The sequence below is a fragment of the Loxodonta africana genome, chromosome 7 (genome assembly GCF_030014295.1).
Source record: "Loxodonta africana isolate mLoxAfr1 chromosome 7, mLoxAfr1.hap2, whole genome shotgun sequence".
In the NCBI taxonomy this organism is placed as follows: Eukaryota; Metazoa; Chordata; class Mammalia; order Proboscidea; family Elephantidae; genus Loxodonta; species Loxodonta africana.
Genome location: NC_087348.1, coordinates 131,051,102 through 131,076,174, shown reverse-complemented (window position 1 = coordinate 131,076,174; position 25,073 = coordinate 131,051,102). Strand labels below are relative to the sequence as shown.

Below are 25,073 nucleotides of genomic sequence, written 5' to 3'. Positions count from 1 at the left end.
TGTTAATTTTTTCATTTTTTTATCTGTCAATTTTTGGTGAAGTGTTTTAAATAAAACAAACTTACCCAGAGCCCCTATCAGTATGGCACATTTCTAAAAGCAAAATCAATAAACTTCGCAAAGACGTATGCTCCAGCCCAAGGCAATACAGGATCCTGCAATGTGGAGAGCTATGCTAGATATTCTGACTATGTGGTTCACCCCTGGGCAATTTTGGAGTCTACTGAGTTTACTGAGTTTTTTTTTTACCCAGCTCTAAGAGCCCAAGTCTCCTCTATAAAGTTGTAAAAATTATCACTGAAAACCAAAGGTAGGGGTCATGTGCATAAGGTAGACTATCAAATTGCTATGTTTGCTACATGTTAAATGAAAAAAGTTGGGATAACTCACTTTTCACTATGTTAGTTACTATATCCTGGATTGAGACTGGCTCTTGAATGTCATAAAAACTAATTTTTTGAGCACCTATTACATGATGGAGTCCTGGTGGTGCAGTGGTTTTAAGAGCTCGGCTGTTAACCAAAAGGTAGGCAGTTCGAATCCACCAGCCACTCCTTGAAAATCCTATGGCGCAGTTCTACGCTGTCCTACAGGGTCGCTATGAGTTGGAATCAACTCGATGGTAATGGGTTTGGGTTTTTTTTTTTTTTATTACATGGCAAACACTTGGCATTAACTATCTTGAAACCTAATAACAAACATAACAAATAGAAATTCCCCTTTTTACAATTTTGAAAACTGAGGCTGCAGAGTTTAAGCAACTTGTTCAGAATCACAAAAGTAGTATGCAGAGAATTAAAGATTTTTTTAAAAAGTCTGTTTTGGTACTTTTAACGAAAATGTCTCTTCCCACTTTTAATTTAAATCTAAAGAATCACTTATATCAGTTTCATGGCTAGCATTTAAATGAAACTAAAAGATATTTATCTTAATAGGGAATACATCTACCTTGAAGATTGGAAAAAGAAATATATGGTACTCTATTCTTAACCAACACTCCAGATTTATATATCATATATATTATTTTATATACATAAGCTTATTATACATGATAGGTTTTCTAAACTTACCATGAGTGAAAAATTCATTTCAAAAGTAAAAGCTCCTTATATTTTATGCAACGTGAAACAGATGAAACACCTCTGCATTTCTGTTGAATTAAGATTTTGGATCTGAAGTACATATGCATTTTTAAATAACTTTGTTACTTAATGTAGACCTTATAAATGGCAGAATGTAAAAGTTTACTATGAATTTTCATGAGTTCTGGCACTTTCAAAGGTACGGCTGTGGCATCACATTTTATTGTGACTGACAGTATAATGCTGCTATAATAAAAATTTCCTGTCAGCTTGTTCTCTCCTGAAATGCCTGAAGCATTTCAATTTAAGTGTCAGATTAAAATATACAATGTAGCAAAGAAATGAATCTGCACTGTCCCATCTTTATATCAAGGGAAAGAGGACAGTGCCAAAATAATATGGGAGTAGAGGTTTGTTTTCATAATTATCTAAGAATGGGTTGTGTTGAAATGCTTTAATTACGCCATCTATTTTTGTAGTAAAGTTTTCTGTGGATAACTCTCACCATGTGAGATAAGTAAGGTCTAGAGTTTTACGTAAATTCTTAGTTACCCAATTATTTTTCATTTCAATTGGGAACTAGGTGAGGCTGACCTGGCTGTGACATCATTCATATAAATGGGTATCTTATCTTAAATAGTCATTTCTGAGAACTCCAAGTTTTATAACTCTCATGTTGCTTTTCCCCTTGAAAGTTCTGCTTTGGCCTATCCAAAAGCATATTTCTCCCCACTGCCAAACTCCCCACTTGTACCTTTGCCTTCTCCTTCAGAACCTGGCTTTCAAACTTAAACTCCTCTCTTGTTATTGCTCTCTTCCTCTCCTGTGGTGACTCCTTCCCCCTTCCCCTCCGCTTACTATACTATACAGTTTCATTCTTCAAAATAAAACAAAACTAAATCCTTTCCCAATTCTTCTTCCTCCTTTTTCTTCTCTTCCTCTGTAAACATTTTAGAACAATGGTCTGCCTCTACGCCTTCATTTCTTAACCCCCGTGACTGGGCTTTAGTCTTTAATACCATATGGTATTCTTAAAGACCAGTGACTTCCTGTCTGTTATGTCTTCTGGTCTTTTTTAAGTATTCTTCTTCAACTTCTCTACAGGGTATGCTCTCCTTAAAGCCGCCTTCTTCACGTTTGATGACATTTGTATGTTTCCTGGTTTTTCTAATAGTATTTACGCTTTTTTCTAACACTAGTGTTTTTTACACTACTGTTTTCCTGAATCATCACTTTCTTCTACCTCCCTACCTGTAGATCACAACGCCTTTAGTGATCAGTAGTTCTCAAAACTGACTATACATCAGAAATACCTGCGGCACTTTTTAAAAATATAGGCATATAGAATCTACCGCAGTCCCATTGAATCAAATTCTCCAAGAGTAGACACTGGGAAGGTGTACTTCTAAAAACCTCCTCTGGTGATTTTGGTATACAGCCATGGTTGTAGGTGTTCCTCAAGATCTTTCTTCAAACTTTCTCCCTTGGTAATTTCATGACTTTTGGGCCTTACGTATTATCAGTTTCCTAAGGTAATAACTCACTAGTTCTGGACTATTACAAGAAAAAAATCATTCTGCGGCCAAGTTTGGGAAAGATTAAACAACAGAGGTTGTCTTACTGAAGGACTTCTCAAAGCCATACATATACTTCATATCTCTATAATAACTTGTTAAGGCCTCTTTATTCCATTAGAAAGGGTTGTATGCAACCAAATTGATCTTGCTTCTAATTCCTACTTTCTATATAATTCACTTTGAACATTACTTCCAGATTATCAATATAAGACATAAATTTACTCTTCGCACTCTTCTACTAAAAAACTTCAATTACCTGTAAATTACTGAGTCAAGTTTAAATTCTCTAGCTTGGCATTCAAGGCCTTGAAATATATGGCTTGAGTCTTTTCAACTTGCTTTTCTCTTTCATTATATGATGAAAAGAGTGTAGACTTTGAAGTCAGATATATTTGGGTTTGAATTATGTTTTGTCTTGGGCAAGTAATTTAAACCCATAGGTCTCAGTTTGCTTATAAATGAAAGAAGGATAATATTGCTTCCACCTGGAAAGGTTATTTGAAGATAACACATTGGTTGCCCCTTCTCATATGGAAGAACTTGCTATCACCTACTAAAAACATTAGTTCTCAAATTTTGGCACGGGTTGTTATTAGCAGGGGTATTTGTTACAAAAGGAGATGGCTGGGCTACTACACCTTGAGCCTGACTTGGTAGTCTGTGTGGGGCTCTAGAACTACATTGCCCATATGGTTGCCAGCAGCCACATGTAGCCATCGAGTAATGAAATACGGTTAATCCAAACTGAGATGTGCTGTAAGTATAAGATACACAGTGGATTTCAAAGGCTTAATATGAAAAAAAAAATGAAAAATATCTTATTAACAATTTTGTATTGATAACATGTTGAAATGATAATTCGGATATATTAGCCTAGATAATATATATTATTCAAATTAATCTGACTTGTTTCTTTTTACTTTTTAATGTGGCTACCAGGAAATTTAAGATTTCATATGTGGCCTGCATCATGTCTATTGAATAGCACTGCTCTGATATCTGCATTTTTAACAAGTTCTCCAGGTGATTCTGTGGGAAATATCCTCAGATCCCCTTTTGAGAAACAGCATATGAAACTCTATGCTCTTTAAAGAAGAACTGGTGCCTTTATATATTTTTATTGCCTCTATATATCTTTATAGTATTCTGAACATTGCCGGCAGTTAACTACATACTGATTGAATTTAGTTATACTTTAAATTTTGAGCAATCAAAACTCATAAAAAAAATTTTCATTAGAAGCTTTGCTTTTAGTTTTTTTTTTCTTTCCCGGTTCCTAAGAATTACTTTTGAATTGTAGTTCTTAGACAGAAGAAAAAACTTGAAGCTTTGAATAGTTCCAAAATCAGTAAAAACCGTTTATTTTCTAAAAGAATTAGGGCTTTCCCCTATAGCTATTTAACTTCATGTAGAAATAAACTATCTATTTTACTAGATTCCAAAATTGTTGGATACTGTCATACTCAAGTTCACACAGTAATTTTTATACTGTAGCAATTTAGCAGATGAGAAAAAGAAGAGACCTATCTGGGGAGAGGGTGTCTATATTTAGGGGCGGATGGCATGAGGATGGCTGAGTGTCCTGGAAGTCAAGAGACAGAAAATTAAGAGAGATACAACTGAAAATATGTAAGCAATGCTGGGATGCAGACTAATCTTGACTTTAATGATTGTTAGAAGATATCCACAAAACTAGTAATAACTTTTAAAGAATGTTTGGTAATAATTGCCAGAACATTTTCCCACTTACCTCATTGCTACATTGCTGCCATCGATAACTACGGGTCTCAGATTTTCACCATCATCTGTTACGATCTCTTGCATTGGAGATTCAGACCTCTGAGATTCCAGGGAAGAAGTTTCCCGCATTATACTGTTAATTGTGCTAACTGTTTGATCAGTCTCACTTTTATTTCCAAGTTTGACAAGTTCTCCCAATATATCATTGATTAAAGCATCAGTACCGAGCTTGTTTAGCACAAGCTGAACCTGTTCTTCAGAATAACCTAACTTAAGTGCAAACTCCAGTTTTGTTTGGTATTCTCGTACCACATCGGGGGGTTTCTTTGCTTCCTTGGATGTAGTCTGGGACTCTTCGGTTTTAAAGTCTTGCAAAATTTCACTGCGTTTGAGTAGGTGGGGCTCTAAACAGGGAGACCTACAGAGTTGTCGGTGAGTCTTAGTTAATAAGCACGGCTCTACGGAAATGCTACTCAACTGTTCTGACTCATTATCAGAATTTGCGCTTTCTTCCGAGTCACCAGAGCTTGCGTTCTCTTCAGGCACCTCTTTTTCCGTATCTTCCTTCCCCGAACTAGCTTTATCCATTGTTGGTTTCTCTACCATTGGCCAAGGTACAGCTGCACTTAAATGTGGGTCCGTGGTCTCCACGTAAAGGTGGCCTAGGTCATGCCTCATATGATCCTTCAAGCCCATGAAGCTGTTCCGTGTACCTGACTCCACTTTGCTGTTTTTTCTGTATTCCTGAATACAAAGTGCTCCGTATTCCTAGGGAAAAATGTAAAATATTTAGGATTTCATATTTCCGGTTACATTTCTATCTTCAATGGTCATAAGATGATTACTTCAAAGTCATAAGATCACCAATACCTACTTTTTATTTTGTCTACATCCTCTTATCCCTTATAATGCCCTTGTCAAGACAGTATAATGCCCTATTTTTCAGATGAAGAGAGTATAAATTAGGAAGGTCATGTAATTCTTTCAAAGCAACAAATCAAACACGTAGTAGAATTAGATTTTAAACCCAGTTTTGTTTGACTCCAAAACTCATGCTCAACCTAGATGGAAGAGATTTTTCTACTTTAGAAAAGCTTATGTTTCTAGAACAACACAGAATATTATCATAAAACACATTTTAGCTATGCCAGTGACAGGTTATGTACATTTTCTCTAACAGAATTCATAAAAATCTGTAAAAATTCTTAAAAGAATGCCATGTGGAAATACAGGCTTAAAATACTTGAAAATTATCATTAATTTTAATCAACTTTAACAATCTAAAATAAAGTCTTAAAAATAATATAGATGCTATGATGAAAAAGTATATACTCTAAAATAGCCAATGAAGAATTAAATCAGTACAAAGTGAATTATATTCAATTTAGAGATGAATACAGTTTTACCCTAATAACTATTTTATGCACATTGGACATGGTAACAGAATATAACTTTTAACATTACGCCACCCTTATTAAGTACCACGGGCTCTGGGAGGAGTGGGGGGAAGCTGTTTTATTCAACGCACATTCACGGAAAGCAGGAAAGTTAAATACTCCATATAAAATTAGCAGCAAATAATTAAGATTATTAAATAAACATTATGTGAATTACACAGGAGTCTCTGGATGGCGCAAACTGTTAAGTGCCTGACTATTAGGCAAAGGTTGGTGGTTTGAACCTACCCAGAGGCACCTTGGAAGAAAGGCCTGGGATCTACTTCTGAAAAGCCACAGCCTTGAAAACCCCTATGGAGTGCAGCTATACTCTGCACTCACAGGGTCACCGTGAGTCAGAGGTGACTCAATGACAATAATAACTACATCTCAATTTCTTGAATTATATGGCAGAAAATTTTCCTGATTCCATCAGATTAATTAACCATTGTCTGCATTTGGTTAAAAAGTCATCTTTCTCCCATTTTTCCCCTATAAAAATTTTTTTACTGTTTAAGATGCTTTTGCTTTTTCACTTTTTCCTTAAAGTCTATTGGAAATAATTGTTATTATTCTATCAGGACACGTTAGCAATATAGTATCATTTTCTCTTGTGCTTCATTGTAAGGACTACATCTACATCAGCAGTTTACTTATTAAGGCAATTCTCCAGTGTTCTATGGAGGATAACTTGTCCCTGTCCAGGTGTCTGCTCTATGGAGCCCTGGTGGCATAATGGTTAAGTGCTCAGCTGCTAACTGAAAGGTCAGTGGTTCAAACCTACCAGCCGCTTTTTGGGAGGAAGATGTGGGCAGTCTGCATCCACAAACGCTGGAATCGAATCAACAGCCTTTTTTTTTTTTTAAACACAGGATAACACTAGCGTGCTAGCAGTAGATGAATTTAACACCTACTTAAATAATGTAAAAAAGAAAATTGGGAAAATATTTTATTTTAAAGTTCTTCAACACCTTGTTTACACTAGAAAGGAGCTATTATATTAATGTTAAAAATGCTAAGTAATTTTCTGAGAAGTCACAGATTTGAATGCATACTTGGTGGCTTATTACAGAGTGAAGTACTTCCACATAATGAAATAAATTATATTAACTATGGTTAATATAACCATAGTTACATTATGGAATGCTTAGCTTGATAAACAATACACTTAAAATTTCTTCAGTGTGGAACCCTTACACACTTCCAGACGAGTTTTTTCAGGTTTTATCCCCTGAGAAAACAGATAACTTTAATACCATTGTTCCACTAATAATATAGCATTCTGTAGCTTTAAAGAAACATCAAACTCTCTCAGTTCCTAATTGCACAACCGATAAAAATGAACATCCCTTAGGAGAGGTCTAGATACATGTGTGCCATTATGAAGCTATATCCATTTCCATTTTTTTCTATTAATATGGATATGCCACAGCCCAATTATTCAGAATTAAAGGAAAGGATTTTGAAAGCAAATCTTTACACTCAGTGATATATTAACTACTGTAATATACCGACACCATAATGCAAGTAACAAATCACAACAGCTTAGTAGTAAAGGGATACAGTTAAAAGAAAAATCTGCACTGTGGCCTTCATAGAGCTCCCACCAAAAGTATCTTAAACAAGGAAAATCTATTGGAAGCTGGGCTGCCTGGCAACCAGGAGCTGGTTGCTAAGCTGCACTCCTTTAACATGCCATCAGGAATGCTAGCAGAGTGAAAGAATAATTTGGTGTGAACAAAAGCCTATAAAAGAGACTGGGACTTAAGTGCGTCTGATTTACCCTCTGAGAACAATGTAGCTGCCAAACCAATCTGGAAGCTCCAACATCATTGTTCTGGAAACCCTACAATCTGTTCTGACTGCAGGAAGTGTATTTAATGGGCAACATTTTTGATCTCCCCTGAAAAGTTTGGGTTTTGTATAAGTGCTGTTGTGAGATAATTCTTCAAGATAATGACTCACTGACCAAATCCCTGAACAGAACTAGGAAATATTATTTTAATATTGAGTGCTAGTGCTCTTCTTTTGGGCTGGATTACATAAGACAAATACCTTAAGAAAAATACCGAGGAAATATTACATTTAAAGGATGAGTGGAATTATTTTTAATTTTCATATTTTCCAAAGAAACAAAACCAGGTACTATAAAGTTTTTAGAATGAAAATTAACCACTAAAAAAAAAAAAATCTGCCTACCTTCAATATAATGAAGTGTCAACAACCTAAGCTGCTCTGCTATATAATCTTACTGTTTATAATGATAAAAAAGAAAAATGGAATTATCAGCATTTCTATAACATTATGCCACATGAAACTCATCTGTATGCCAATATCACATACTTTTATACTGTGATAATTCATATAAATTGTACATATTTCAATAAAAATTTTCTATAATTGAGTTAACATGATTTTTAAGACTACGGATAAATGTAAGCCTGACCTACTTTTTTTACTAACATCGAATTGGGTTAGGTGCACAATTTTTCTTTTAAAATATTCCGGTTGAACTTTTTTCACACTGAGAGGCCTTTCTTCATCTTCTAGATTTTATCGGTTAGTTCAGATAAAGCTACCCAATCCCATCTTGTATAAATAAGCAGTTAAATAATTTTTAGAATCTGTAAAGCAACGGACAAAACAGGAAAAAGTACAAATAAGGTCAAATGAGTTCAATTACCAGGCTAACAAGATGCATAGATTTTCTCTATCACATAATATAAATTTGATATAACCTGATCTGTACTGACTCACATAGTAAAGATTTGGTTTTTAAAACTTTTATCTCTAAAACGCCTCCTTACTCACTTGTAATTACCCTGAAATATCAGAATTTGGCAGTATCTTGAAATCATTCAATAAAAAATTAAATGCTAGTCATAAGATTTAAAAACTGATCAAAAATATTTTTGTAGGCTGTAGTACTTGTTAATGTAACAGAATGTGCAAAACTTGCAAGGGAATTATTATAAAAGATTTGGGGACAAAGAATGGTATCTGACCTTTATTTTTATTCAGTGCCTTAAAAATGATCAATACAATTTTGAAAAAGATTCCAATAACATCACAAAATGTATTACTTTATATAAGACAGAAACTAGGTTTTTCCTCAATTTCTAAACCATTTATTAGACTTTTAGGTGATTGCATTTACTCAAATGTAAACTTGTGTAAATCACCTTTACTAACAAGGGTCATTTTCCTTATTTCATTAAGCAGCAGCATAGTCAAAAAGTTTCACACATAAAGTAGCCAAGGTTTATATTCCCTTAGTTATCAAAAAAACTAACGGAGAATAAACTAGATGGCTCAGCTTTTAAACTCTGCATCAGGGGCCAATTATAATTGTTTTTATATGCCACTTCTTGCACAAAAAAGGTATTGGCAAAAAAAAAAAAAAAAAAATGACCTGCGAACATATTCCTACACTTGCAAATCGACAAATTCCCTCTAGACATCATATCTGAAACTCTAACAATTTTTCTTCCTAATGGCCTAATAAGTTTAAAAATTAAATAATTCAATTTGTTCAAAATAAACTAAATTTTCATGCTAAATTTTGCAGGTGATGGTAAAGTATAATTGATTTTTAAAGTTTTCAGAAATCTTTTTTTTTTAAACTCTTTACATTAGCTGAACCCAGGTTTATGATATAATGGCTATTTACTGGAAATGTATTGCATGCCCACAAATTCCCCTATTTTAGTGAGATTTTCTGGAAGTTCTCATTAGATAACCTGGATAATCCTTCGCCTTGAATCAGGTATAAAATTTTTTTTTTTTTTTAATTTTTCATAAAGAGCCACATATTCATCAGGAATACTAGATCATAAACTTGTTAAACCGATTTACTTATTTGTAATGTAAAGTTACAATGCCATAAAAGTGGGTTCTGGTTGTTATCCAAATGGTCATACTATGAGAACAATGAAAATAAAATAATGAATATGTAATAAATACCTACTGCTGTAGTCTCCGTGTATTTAATGACCATTGTATTTCAGTGAGTGCTGTTGTCCACATCCCTCTAGCTAACAAAGGAAGGATGTCTCTTTGAACAGATTGGTTAATGCTCTGGGCCAACAGATGTCTACTGGAACTGCAGGAGACCAGCAACTGGTGGCCTGCCCATCTTCTGAAAACTTTCAATAGACTTATGCATATGTTCACACAATAGGGCATGTGGTAGAAATGAAAACCTCTTTTAACCCCTTATGCTCTTACTTTTCCCCCAACTGATAGATGAAAGTCTTTGTCTCTTCCTCCCTTCCCCTTTACAGATGTCTTGAAAGCAAGAATTTATGGGATGACATCTTCAATCTAATACTGGAAACTAACGCAAGTTAAAAAAAAAAAAAAAAAAGATGGAGGAGAAGAAATTAGAAACTGTACATGAATATTGACATTGCTGGATAAAGCAATTAAATGTTTAATCCTCTTATTTAAAGCAAGTGCTTTGAAACACCTGCCTGTATCAATCCATCTTCCCAAACTAGATTCTTAAGACAATGGAAACTGTACCAGCACCTAGGTATTGCAGTGACACCTTAAGAAACATAAGAATTTGATTAGAATATAAAATCTAAATTCACTGTTTATCAAGACATCAGAACATTTGTTATAACTTGTCTTAAAGTTCCAAACGATCACATGCCATCCTGAAGGCCTTCATGAAGTTGTAAGCCATTATTTTATATATAGCTCCAGAAAAAAAAAAAAAAATATATATATATATATAAAAATCTGTTTCATAGACATATTTTACAGAAAGAAGGTATTTTGGAGCTAAATAAAATTTTAGGCTTTCATATCAGGTGCTTCTTATCCTTTACAGAATTCAAATTAATACTATTTTGCAAAGTTTAACTTCTAAGGCGTTAAGTAGCACAGATACTCACGTTAGTAGGAAAATACAAAGACACTGGTTTCTGTAGCAGCTTCAGCAGTAACTCCTTGACACAATTTTAGCTGCCGACTTCCCGGCAGGCAAAAAGAACAATGAATGGTTGGACAGATGGAATGGCAACGTCTTTGCTTAACCTATTACTGAGTGGAATCACAGCCAATCCTAGGCCAGAAAGCTCACAATTAGTTGGTCAGGCAGATGCAAGACACCCTCAGTGTCCTGCGTCAGGTTCGTAGGTCTCTAAGATAAGCAAGTTGATGTCAGTCTTCGGGTCTGCCCTGGGCAGCATGTGTATTAACGAGGGGTACGCAGCAACAATAGGCCATAGAAAGCCGACTAGTGGGCAGCTGCTCTACGAGAGCGGTCATTAGGGAGCAGGCTGCCAACAAGAAACACCTGGCCTGGACGGATTTCAGCTCTCCTCCTTGTTTTTAATGCACGAAACAAAGAAACTAATTCTATCTTAAAATAGTAAAAGTTCCACGTTTTCAAAAAGTTGAGGCTACCCTCTAGCCTATTAGCTTTTCATTTTTGTTGGTGAAATAAAGAAAATGAGGTGTGTCAAAGTAGCAATTAGTAACCACAGCAGCAACCCCTTTTCTTTAGTAAATGAGCTACTGGCGAAAGCAACACAGGTTATAGTAAAACGGTTTCTCGGGAAATACTGGGAAGTGCAAAAGGTATTTTAAAATATTTGGTAACTTGTTGTAAGATAATAACGTGAGTAAGACAGACGATGAAAATACGGTTAAACCAAAAAAGGAAAAAAAAATTAAGAGCTTGCAAATAAAATTGATTCAGAAAAGTAAGTTATCTAAATTATAGTTAAGACAAAACAAAAGCCTGATCCAGCTTTGTGCCAAATGAGTCATCTGAACTGAACATTTAGATAAAACTATTTTAACTTCAACTTAAAACCAAGAGAACAGCCCATCCTATGCACGTCTAATAGTGGTATAAAAATCTTAAAGCAAAACATCTTTCATTAAGTTTTAACATGCAGTACGGTTTTATATACCTGTTAAAAGTATTTATATTTTATATAAGACGTGATACTCAAGTTTCAGTTCAGGAACAACAAGTTAACTTTACTGGAAAGAAGAAAAGCTAGCTATGATAATTTTAAAGGATATAAAATACACAAAAATAAGCCCCTTCAATGAGGAAGCTTGTTATTCCTGATTTATTTCAAAATTCCAGATTAAGTAGTATTCGTAATACTCTGGCCTACTTGTTTTTGAGAGCTGCGTAAGTTGCATCAGGTGTGCCTTCTGATTATGAAAAAACATTCATTCGGAATTTAAACACCACAAGGCATTGCAAGGTTATTTCCTACTTTAAAAAAAAAAAAAAAAGGAATCTCTAGATGTTCTACTGCCCACTTATGTAATATAGAACACACACACACACACACACACATCACACCCTTTTTATTTCAGTGAAAAGTAAAAGAATGAAGGCAAAGAACTGCTCTTAAAATACAATTTGCTAAAAAAAAGCCAATTTATGCAGAGCTCACACTTCTTCATTATACTACAATTAACTCTAAAGATACAAAATTTGGTTAGAGCACTCCAAACAATCTACATCAATTTCTCTTTTTCACACATAAATACAGAGGCTATTCAAAATTGGGATCCTCTGTAAGTACTTGGAAAAATGTAACAGTGATTTGGGCCTCAAGGCCATGTTCTTACTGCATCCACTCAAATGCAAATGAGGTCTTCTCTTTTTACAAAATCAAGGGAGGATCTATAGGGTTAAATTTTTCAGTTGCCTCATTGAAAACCTTCCTTATGCCTCCTAAAAGTTACTGTTGCTTCTGAAAAGGAAAATATAAAGTATCATATTGTAGATCACTATTTGTCTATAGGTATTTCTCCTGGAAAGAGCTTGATATTTAATAAAAAGGTGTCATTCAAAAAGTATTACAAAATTTAAAAATATGTGAAAATATTTTGGACTAAATATAATTATTAGATCCAAAATGCCAAGCTAAATTCTAAAACAAGAATTATTCTTTCTCTGCCAAGGGGTAGAGACCAAACTTAAGCCCATTGCCGTCGAATCGATTCCAACTCATAGCGACCCCACAGGACAGAGCAGAACTGCTTCACAGGGTTTCCAAACAGTGGGTGGTGGATTCAAACTGCCAACCTTTTGGTTAGCAGCCAAGCTCTCAACCACTGTGCTACCAGGGCTCCAAACGAATAGTAATGCTACTGAAATAGTCAGGCCCATAGCCTAATATCAAAGGGCGTTTTAAAGCCCATTAAAGGTCAAGATATAACACTACTAGTATTATAATTTATTGAAAATTACCAGGTGAACTACACAGAATTCAATTTTATGTCTTTGGTAAGCACATAAACATCACAGAAACGAGAAAAGTTAGAATTTATTTTTTGTGGTGGTGACAGTTCTTTGAAATTTCAAGAATGAAAGATATAAACCCAAAAGATAAATCAAGGCCCCTGTTATGGCTAGTAAATTTAATTCTAGTTAAACTGATTTTAATAAGATCAAAATGAAAAATCTACATCCACTCAAAGTAGTTACACCTAAAACCTAATGAAACTTAACAGCTATGCACTGACCAGAGGTCAGTATTTATGAATTCCTATTAAAAAGGCTTTGTTTTGTACATAAAAAGGAAATTCCTTAGTATGAATAGGTAGTCTTCTCTTTATCCCTTGCTACTACAGTTACTACTTCATAGCTTTAATTCAGGAGGAGGAATCTTCTCACTAATTCCTGCCGCTGTGAACACAAAAAATGAGAGAAAACTACCCAAGAGCTCAGCAGGAAGCCTGATCTCTAGCACTGGATTAAGCTTTTTTGCAAACAGCAAAGAAAGGCAGTGATCTGAAAAAGCTAATCAGATCCTGCTGTGGTATTTAGACTACCTCAGTTGCTAGTATTGGATAATGTTAAGCACATTAAAACATCTGTAGGTGAAAAGATGGCCCTAGTCTGGTTTTCCTAGTCACACAGCCCTTGTCCACTTGGTTCTGCAGGGCAAATATAAACAGCTGCATGGAGCTCTGTTTTGGTCTTTGCAGTACATGACTGAGCACAGTGCAAAGTTCTGACGAAAAATAAGACAGCCTTGTTTTAGGAGTATACTAAAATCTCTGAATGCAAAGGGTAGGTCTAACATTCGAAACGTCAACTACTTGAGAGGGCCTTGGACTTGTGCTGAAGCATGGCTGTTGATTTAGGAAGTGATATTGGAGTCATTATTCTCTGTCCTTGAGCATAGAGAATGTGACCTGGCTGGAGCTGGGCTCACAAGGTCTCACAAGGACACATCAACTGGGCCCTGAGGTATAAAGACAATAGATAGAATAATCTTGGAAGCTATCTTTTAGGGAAACTTTCACGTAAGCCAGAACACAAAAGACTTTCCACTCTTATCTTTTTCTAGTAACATATAAGACACCCAGTGCCATTGAGTCGATTCCGACTCCTAGCGACCCTATAGGACAGAGTAGAACTGTCCCGTAGAGTTTCCAAGGAGTGCCTGGTGGATTCGAAGTGCTGACCCTTGGGTTAGCAGCTGTAGCACTTAACCACTATGCCACCATATAGTGAATAGAAATTTGTTGAACCAATGAAGACCCTCCTGACTGAATGTTACTGAAACCTGTACCAATGATTGTTGACAGGGACAATTAAAAATGTAGGATCACAGTTTCTGGCCAATCTGTGAACAGGTGAAGCTTTCAATGGTTTTGCCTATTTGTAATGTTAATATATACTGATGACTCTAAATATTCTCTGGACTTGGGCAGACATGGCTGTGTTAGCATGCTTGTCCGTTTTCCCATTCTTGCCTGTTCTGTGATATTCTCTGAACTCGGCCAGACATGGCCGTGGCAGCATGCTTGCCCGTTTTCCCATTCTTGTTTATTCTGTAATGTTTCCTTGGACTCCGGCAGACATGGCCGTGGCAGCAGGCTTGTCCATTTTCCCATTCTTGTTTATTCTGTAATAGTCTCTGGACTCGGGCAGACATGGCTGTGGCCGCATGCTTGTCCGTTTTCCCATTCTTGCTTATTCTGTAACATTTCCTTGGACTTGGGCAGACACAGCTCTAGCAACATGCTTGTCCACTTCTCAACTTTTGTCTTTTTGAATATGTGCCAAATGAAACTTTCTTTTCGCTTTACTAAACTTTCTGATTTTTTTTCCCCTACAACACTGTGAAACAAGTGCATTTTGATGCTGGTGTTTGAAATCGAGTCTTTCTGCCAGTAGTGATCCAAGCTGATTTCCTGGTATTGCTCTCTGAATATGGATTTATTTCTCTTTCATATATACTCTAACAACAACCATGGAAGTGAGAATATTATATTACATTTTCCAAATTGTCCCCAAAAGATTGAACAGTTAAAATTTTAACCCCAAACTTGCCACTTTTGAGAGTTAAAAACCTAACAAAAAAAGATTCACGATGTACACATGATGTACACAAATGGAACAAAACCATTCAGTGACTAACTCTTACCTCCCAGAGTTATTATATTTAGGAAGTCATACAGACAAATGAGAGCTTTAATATACAAAACTATTTCTCTCAGTGTTAGTAAGTTAAAGACTAGCTTTAAACCACAAAACAATGCTAAGAATATTGCCTTACAAATTAATTAATGCCAAATAAATTGCTGTAGACACAGATAGCAGTTGCCGTCGACTTGGACTCACGGTGACCACAAGCGTGTCAGAGTAGAACTGTGCTCCACAGGGTTTTCAAAGGCTGATTTTTCAGAAGTACAGTAAGTCCTCGGGTTACAAACATCCAGCTTCCTGGACAACTCGTGTACTTGCCCTTTAATATAATGTAAATTTGCCCTCACTTTGAAATGACTGAACCAACCCCTACTTGCAACAAATTCTTCATCACAATCACCTTCCCCTGCTGCACGTGCAGCTTTTAAACCTGTGAAAAGGCCTTGAGCTTTTCTTGCACTGACCAGACCACCCAAACCTATGGCCAATGAGTCGGTTCCGACTCAGAGCAACCTTATGGGACAGAGTAGAACTGCCCCCGTATGGTTTTCAAGGAGTAGCCAGTGGATTCGAACTGCCAACCTTCTGGTTAGCAACCAAATGCTTAACCAACTGCACCACCAGTCCTCCTTCTTGCACTAAACCCACTGCCGCCGAGTCAATTCCAACTCATACTACAGTAAAGCTAAATAAGAACCGTGCGCACCTGTTCGACTTATCGACAAATTTGACTTAAGGACTCACCTAGGAACAGATCTCACTGGCAACCCGGGGACTGCCTGTAGATTGCCAGGTTTTTCTTCTACGGTACCAGTGGGGGCACTTGAACCTCTAAGCTTTTGGTTAGCAACAAGCCGGTTAACCATGTGTACCACCCAAGGGCTCCGCAGATACAGACAGCACTAATTCACAGAAAGCACAGGGTTAACTGTGTCAAGGGCCTGACGAACAACATCCCTAATATGCTCATTCTATGATCCTCCATAGAGCACTCTTTGTTCTCCTAACTCCTTTCTGTCAATGAAAACCATGCCAGTTTTCAGGGAAGGGGCAGGTCTAGAAAACCTCAACTTTAGCCCATATTTGGAACCCACCCTGGATATAATTCACCCAAAGTACATGCTAGAAAAATGTACCTTTATATTTAACAATAACTGTAAGAAATGGGATCTCAACTGTAATTAGGATCATATTTTCCAAATAAGTCATCAAATATAAATGATTTCATATTATATCAAGTTCATACTGAACAGTATTCACACTGGGGGGCTACAAGAGTACACTAACCTTTGAACTGATAATAAGACAACAAAAATATATGAAAATGGCACTATTAGAACATGCAGTGTAAAGGAAAAAAAGCTCCAAACACTTTTCTGCTGAAACTTCACCCATTGAGATGCCCATCTTTGCCATTTCTCCTGTTATCAGGAAACATACGGCAGGAGGGTGGGGAGGAGGTTCAAATTATCACCCAGATACAGCTATCACTATGGCCATAAAATCAGCTAATAATATATTAACAATAAAAAAGAAAGCACTTTTCCTATCCATGTCAAGAAAGAAATTGTATCAGAAATCACATTTTATCAGAAATTACGTTTGCTTCTAAAAAAAATACCAAGCCATTATCAATAGGTAAATGAAAGTTTAAAGGGAAAAAGAGTAACTTACAATGGATGCGTATCAATTTAATCCTTTCTAAGCAAGAGAAACAGCCTATTTAAAAAACCACGATGGGAGATTTATTAGAAGGGTGCCGGAGGAGCTCACAGAATCAAAGGGAGCACTGAACACTGAAGTCTCTGGAAGGCCAGGCACCAAGGCTTAACCCAGGGTCTCAGCAGCAGAAGCTTCTTAAACGGTCCCGTGGGATGACTCAGCACTACCCATCTCTGCTTTGTAGGTCTCCATTCAAGGTGCTCATTCCTGAGAGAGAGTCTAATTAACAAGCAAAGTTTAGGTCTTAATACTGCCCCTGCTTCTAACTGGAGCCCTGGTGGTGCAGTGGTTAAGAGCGTGCCTGCTCACCAAAAGGTCAGCAGTTCAAATCCACCAGGTGCTCCTTCAAAACCCTATGGGGCAGTTCTATTCTGTCCTATAGGGCCACTATGAGTTGGAATTGACTCGATAGCAGTGGGCTGGATTTTTGGTTTTGGCCCCCAGTTGCTGTGGGACCATGACTGGTTGCCCCATGAGAACTATGGAGGTGGGATGGGAGTTCCTCTATTAGCGAAAGAAGAGGGAGAAATGACGCCAGGCAGAAGGAAACACAAGGTGTCACTCCAGAGGACCCCAACTATCTCAGAGGCAGATGGTACACGGCTCCCATGAAACTCATCTTGACGGGTTTCATGCGCATCACGTGTAATCAAGGTGGATTTCACGACTTAAATCCCCCACTCCCCCTCCAAAAAACAATGCTGGGAAGTAGTGATGATAAAAATCTCTAAAAGCTGAGCAAAACAAAAGAAAGGACAATTAAATCAAAATGAAAATCCGTATTTCTGATTATTTTTTCGCATTTATAAGAGGGAAATAAAGCAAACACAAATGAAATAAACCTTATACCACTTAGAGAACAGATGCTTTGCTTGGCTTCAGTTTTCACATCTATGTGTTATGTGGTATCTAGCTCCCAAATTGCCTTAAAGGGGCTCAGCATTTCCTCAACAGCTCAGCCTTGAAACTCTGTCTCTTTTCAACTGATTTATTCATTCAATACATCTTCAAGATTCCGATAAATCAATTCCTGACTATTTTTCTCTTCTCAAACTTTCTCAGCCTAGTCTAGGCATTTATTCCCTCAGGCTTAGATTACTCTTCTTAATTTATCTTCTTCTCTGGAATATCCCCTAGGTATCCTCCCGCCAAAGTAATTTTCAATGACATCGCTCTTATGCTAAAAAAAAAAATCTCAGCAGCAAACCACAAGTCTCTGGTACTCTCCTTGTTTTCCAGGCTCTCTCGACAACCTGGGCCTCTTCTGGCCCTGTAATGTTATTTCTCATTATCAGAACATAGAATCTTCACTTTATAAACAATCATAACACACAGTAACGCACTGATTTCAGCATCTGTGACTTCATTTTTGCTGTCCCTTCACCTTAAGTGCTCTCTTTCACTGCCACACCTACCCACGGCACTTCTGTCTTTCCAGGCACAACTCAAGGCTTAATTTTCAATAAAGTCTTTTTGGAATACTTCTGTTTGTACTGATTTCCAACTCCTTTGAACTTATAAATCATAAATAGTTTGTACTGCATAACTTAGCACTTAGTTATGAACCAGGCTATAAGCTTTTTGAGAGCAGAACCATTTCATCCTCCATAATGTACATGGTTAACCTGCATGGCATGCAGCCGTGTGCTGATCTCTAGAAGATCCTTGAATAGAAAACATGACCAAAAGAAAAACAGACCCAGGCAAACCTGAATGCAGGCATTCATATGAACAAAAATGCTCCCCTACTGAGCCCTGGTGGCTCAGTAGTTAAGTGCTCAGCTGCTAACTGAAAAGTTGGTGGATCAAACCCACCAGGCACTCTGCAGGAGAACAATGTGGCAGTCTGTTCCTGAAAAGATTACATTTCCTTGGAAATCCCATGTGGCAGTTCTACTCTGTTCTATGGGGTTGCATGAGTTGGAATTGATTTGATGGGCAATGGATTACTACTTTTTATTTCCCTTTTACAATGAGGTAGGAAATCTCGGTGGCATGGTGGTTAAGAGCTAACCAAAAGGTCGGCAGTTTGAATCCACCAGGTGCTCCTTGGAAACTATGGGGCAGTTCTACTCTGTCCTATAGGGTCGCTATGAGTTGGAATCAACTCAAAGGCAATGGGTGTGTTTTTTTTTTTTTTTTTTTTAATGATGAGGGGAGCTTATTCAAGAGCCCTCAGTTGCTGGCAAGGTCCCTGTAGCCCTGGAGGTGCCACTGAGCTGTTTCCAACACTCAAGGAAGCTGCAGAATAATCAAGTGAGCTCAGGCCTCCCAGTAATGAGAGGTCTTTCCCCAAAATCTCTTTCTCTGGCTTTATGATCCCAACTAGGGTGGCATCCAGTGGACTGACACCCCAGCCTGTGCCTCCTCACTTGAGTAGGATGACTTATCTGATGGGGAAGTCTGAGAAGAGGACCTGGTAGGCCCAGCCCAGGCCCCTTCTTCTGTCCATTTCTCTTCAGGATTTGCCCACGTGCAGAGAGCACTCGCTTGCTCTGCTCTCCAGCACTGCCTGAGACTGGGTGGCTGAATCTTTCTAACTGTAGGGTTCAGTTATTACTCAGCCCTTTATGCTGTGCTCTTAAGTCATGTTCTCCAATTGTTCTATCAGTAAGAAAGCTGCTATTTTGATCTCCAGCTGCCTGGCTCCTTTGTCTTTTTCCTTATTGCTTCAGAACTAAAGCAGGAAAAAGATCCCCTCAAACTCCAGTAATACTCAACAATAGAAAATTTGTTATTAAGAATTATTAAGAAAAAAAGAGGGTGATAAAAAGACTACATAAAGTAACCCTAATCAAGCTGCTTTTATAATACACTTACTATAAATAATGGTAGTCATAAAAAAAAAAAAAAAAAGACTCAGTAACAAAAGAATAACGCTCCTTGAAGTCATGGTTTTTAGGGTTTGACTATGAAAAATTTTCTGTGTCATGTTATCAAGAGCTGACAACTCTCAATACTCTTTAAGGGCTTAGAGACGGATTCGAAATCCACAAAAACTTTAACTTTACCCCTGTTTATAATAAGCGAATTATAAAAGTGGTTTGATTAGGTCTAAAAACAAAGAAACTCTTCTATAAAAAAAAAATGGAAATATAACCCATATTCTAAGACTTCGAATATTTCCAGTGATCAGCTTCTCAAATAGTTATTTAAAAAAATTCATTAAGAGATAAGTCTTTTCCCGAGAGTATGGCCCCTGGATACCCTTTTGGCTCAGTAATGAAGTTACTCCCGAGGTTCACCCTTCGGCCACGGATTGGACAGGCCCATAAACAAAACGAGACTAAAGGGGCACAACAGCCCAGGGTCAAGGACTAGAAGACAGGAGGGGACTAGAAAGCTGGTAATGAGGAACCAAAGGTCGAGAAGGGAGAGTGCTGACACGTCGTGGGGTTATTAACCAGTGTCATAAAACAATATATGTACCAACTGTTTGATGAGAAACTAGTTTATTCTGTAAACCTTCATCTAAAGTACAATAAAAAAAAAAATTGCAACGGAAGAATCCACCAAAAAAAAAAGTCTTAAAAGATCTTCATTAGGGATCTAAAATGTTATGTGAAATCTCAATCTCATTCTTAAACAGTGGCAATTCCAGATTCACAAAACACATGGGCCACTTTGAGACAGGTGGTGTGGCTCTCCCAGCCCCTAACAGTCCTAACACTATTTTCTGCACTGAATTTAAAGGACCACCCCCCGCCCCGCCCCAGCAAGGACCCTTCTCACAATATTACTACTTGCATGCTCAGTGTTCCCAGACGCCACTCTCAGTCCACACAACTGAATCCAGAGCTCCATTTTAATACATTCTGAGCCAGTAGGGGAGACAGTGCTTTATTTATGCATTCTAACAAAAGGAAAAATTATAATTTCAGATGATACAAATTGCATTATTTTCCAAAAATTCTGTGTTTTCTATCAACTTTCACGTAAATATTCCACGTACCCTCCAAAAGGTAAACTCAGGGATTGACAAAGAATAGATACCACCATAGTTCTCACATTCACCCCTTCTTTCCTATGCCCCCCCAAAAAGAAAAATATCGTGCGTGCGCGCACACACGCATACACTAAGAAAACAGATGAACACACATGCTGGAGGGCTGAAGTACTGGGAAAGGGCAGTTTGATTTGCACACCTACTGTGCACTAAATGTGAGATGAAGGGGTCTAGTGTGCTAGTCTGACTCCCTACTATGTGCTAGGACCTTGACACATACACCATGTCACTTACTTCTAGCAATGCTACCTGCCCTGTTAGCTTCCCTAAGAACAGTGGCTAGAAATGCCATTCACGAAAGGCAGATAGAACACTGATGTACGGAACTGTCACTTGTGAGAAAGGACGTAGCCCTCACAAATAGTTTGCTTTTGTGATTACTTAGACATCTGAACTCCAAGGATCACAGAGTATGAGAAAACAAAGTCCTGTCTTCAGAAAGTTCACCAGCTCTGACAACTTCATACTTTCAAAATATATCCACAGCCAAGATAGGCAAAAATGCTGTGGTACGATACAGCCGGGCTAATTCTCTTCCAGTGCCCATTCTTCCCCTTCCTCCTTTTAGATATAGAACCCTCCCCCCAGAGTAGACTGAAAAATGGCCCACCCAAAGATGTCTACATCCTAATCCCTGGAATTTGTGCACAGGTTGCTTAACACAGCAAAAGATACATTACAGATATGATTAAATTAAGGATCCTGAGCTGGGGAGATTATCTTGGGGTGCCCACTGTAATCACCAGTACCTGTTGCCATCCAGTCACTTCTGACTGATAGCAACCATACAGAACAGAGTAGAACTGCCCCATGGGGTTTCCAAGGCTGTAATCTTTATGGAAGCAGACTGCTACATGTTTCTCCTGCAGAGAGGCTCGTGAATTCGAACCACCAACTTTTCAGTTAGCAGCCGAATGCTTAACCACTGCTGCACCAGGGCTCCTTAGTGTAATCACAGGGGTCTTTAAAAGACGGAAGAGGGAGGTAGAAGAGTCATAAGGAGGTATGACAACAGAAGCAGAGGCTGGAGTGATGTCAGGAAGGGGCCATGAGCCCAGGTATGCAGGCGGCCTCTAGAAGCCAGAAAAGGCAAGGAAATGGATTCTTCCCTGGAGCCTCCAGAAGGAGCACAGGCTTGTTGGCCCATTTGGACTTCTGACCCCCATAACTGTAAGAAATAAATTTGTGTTGTTTGAAGCCATTTAAAAAAAAGAGATGATCTCTAATTCCTATAAATCCTATAAATACTCCAGTAACAAAAAAATTTTAGAGAAGTTCAACGTATATAAATGTCATTCAAATGCTTATATAAAAGATTACTAAAGCAGCTACTGCAATGGGGGAAAAAGAAGATTTGTGACATAATAAGGATATGTACGACTATAAAAGAAGCAGGAAGTACACGAAATCAACCATGCTAAAAATCACTGTTATATGAATGTATTTGAAATTTTAAGAAAATGCTGGCCAATAATGTGTAATTTTATACAAAATAAAGCACATATCCAGGACTTTCTTTGAATTAAAAAAACAAGTGGATGATGATACCCAAAACCAAACCCACTGCTGTTGAGTCGATTCCGACTCATAGCGACTGTATAGGACAGAGTAGAACTGCCCCATAGAGTTTCCAAGGAGCGCCTGGTGGATTTGAACTGCCGACCTCTTGGTTAGCAGCTGTAGCACCTAACCACTATGCCACCAGGGTTTCCTGGATGATGATAGTTAAGTGATAACTGTATCTAATGTAATAACGATATTATTTACAGCATCATTATCAAAGCCTGGCCAAAACTCCTCCCTCCTTCTCACACCACCATCATCTATGATTCCTTTATGGCATCCTCACTTTCCCTCTTGGGTATGGTCATTTATGTACATCACAGTATATTCAGCTGAGAATGGGTGCGTCTTGTTCTTCTTTAAGTGTTAAGTAATTCTACTTAGCAAACTAATTCAAAACTGACCAAAAGCATTGTTAAAAGTGAAACTGACAAATGGGCCATGAAGAGTTAAGCACATATATAAAATTTAAAGAGGGCTTTATCATTAGATAGGCCTGTCTGTTCTTACTAATGGTCCACAGAGAGTGTAAAATAGTATATCAAATGATTATAAAGGGACTTAGGAAAAAATATATAGTATACAGCAAATACGGCGCCCTGGTGGCGCAGTGGTTAAGTGTTTGCTGCTAACCAAAAGGTCGAAGCCACCAGCTGCTCCTTGGAAACCCTATGGGGCAGTTCTTCTCCATCATGTAGGATTACTATGAGTCAGAATCGACTCGGTGGCACCAGGTATACAGCAAATAAAACAAAAAGAACCGTAAACTAGCTATGGCCTGATAAATGTACTTTATTATTTATAAACTTGATCTAAAATATAAGTTCTTACTAAGAAGCAATATAAAAAAATAGTTTCCTTACATATCAATTCTTGTAAGTCAGGAAAATGAAATGCTTGTGTTAGGCCTTCCAGGAGACCCCTATTGATTTAAATATCTGCATACTACTGATTTTAGACAACTGTCATGGTGTTCAAAAAATGGAAAACACTGAGAGGCTAAAAAAATTAATGCTTGTGTTAGAAGATGCTTAGTGATATTAGCACAAAAGTTTAGAACAAAATTTTTCTTTATAGAGAGTTCTGTTCATATCAGCGTAATAATTAAGCCATTAAATTAAGAATTCCGAGCCTTGAGGGCAAGAGTCCTTCTAAATACAACATCCTATAAGTTAAATGAATGATACTGAACAGCTGCCAATGCAATTAGATTGCAAGCACCACATGGGCAAGTATTCTTGTTTTGTTTTCTGTTATCTCTAGGACCTAACAGAGTGGCATATAGTAGGTGCTTAATAAAAATGTGCTAAATAATAGCATCTCAATTTTTTTTTCTCTACTTCCCTTCTCATAACCTACACTTCAGCCAAACTTAAATACTCTCTCAATTTTGGCTGCACATTAAAATCATCTGAGGTGAATGAGAATACACTGATGGCCTGCTCCCACCTCTAAACTCACTGCTGTTGAGTGGATTCTGACTCATAGTGACCCAATAGGACAGGCTAGAACTGCCCCATAGGGTTTCGAATGAGTGGCTGGTGAGTTCGAACTGCCCACCTTTGGGTTAGCAGCCAAACACTTAACCACTGTGCCACCAGGACTCCATTGCTCCCGCCCCTAGATATTTTTATTTAATTGGTCTGAGGTGAAGCCTGGTCAGGCTTTAAAAAAGCTCCCAAGTGACTCCAATGTGTAGCAAAGTTAGAGAACGCTGACTTAAAGATTCTATAAGATAACCTTTCTCCACAGCTTCATATATAAAAACCATATATAAATATTTTAAGTCTTAAGATACAGGTTATATTGCCAACCTCTGCCACGAAACCTTTCCTAGAACTTTCATTTGCTGCTGGACTGTGAAAACTGATAAAATCACTTCAGAAAAGTGGTGGCACCATCTACTAAGGCTGAATATAATAACCTGTGATTAAAAATTCCGCTCCTGGATATAACAACAACAACAACAACAAAAACCCACTGCCATCGAGTTGATTCTGACTCATAGCGACCCTATAAGACAGAGTAGCACTGCCCCACAGAGTTTCCAAGGAAAGCCTGGTGGACTCCAACAGCTGACCTTTTGGTCAGCAGCTACAGCACTTAAGCGCTACGCCACCAGGGTTTCTGAGTTCTCCACAGGGCCTGGCATATGGGTAAAATATCAGCTGCAGTTGAGTGGCCTCCAACTCACGGCAACCCTGTGTGTGTCGGAGTACTACGGTGCTCCATAGAATTTTCAATGGCTGATTTTTTAGAAATACATAATCAGGATTTTCTTCAGAGGCACCTCTGGGTGGACTCGAACGTCCAATCTTTTGGTTAGCGGCCAAGCATTTGCACCACCCAGGGACTCCAGCATATGGCTGGGACTTGATCAGGCCTTAATAAATGTTTGAGTGGTAAATAATTTCGGGAATATGGCACACAGAACTCAATATGTATTTATTGGAAGAATGACATAATTTCTCCCTCTCTTCAGAACTCTTAACATTTTACCTGTAATTTTTAACAGTTTCATTCAGC

At 37.6% G+C, this 25,073-nt stretch overlaps 1 protein-coding gene across 4 annotated transcripts in view; it reads right to left on the bottom strand.

Moving 5' to 3' along the window:
* Positions 1 to 25,073, bottom strand: part of ZC3H12C (zinc finger CCCH-type containing 12C) — a 93,053-nt gene that overhangs the window by 34,074 nt on the left and 33,906 nt on the right. For 3 of the 4 annotated variants that reach the window (XM_023554773.2, XM_010595441.3, XM_023554775.2), the window contains exon 2: positions 4,410 to 5,167. In XM_023554773.2, coding sequence (XP_023410541.2) covers positions 4,410 to 5,095 — 686 coding nt within the window. In that variant the 5' untranslated portion in view covers positions 5,096 to 5,167. Of the gene's footprint in view, positions 1 to 4,409; positions 5,168 to 6,619; positions 10,170 to 25,073 lie in introns of those variants that run through there. The other variant, XM_023554774.2, reaches the window with a different exon arrangement.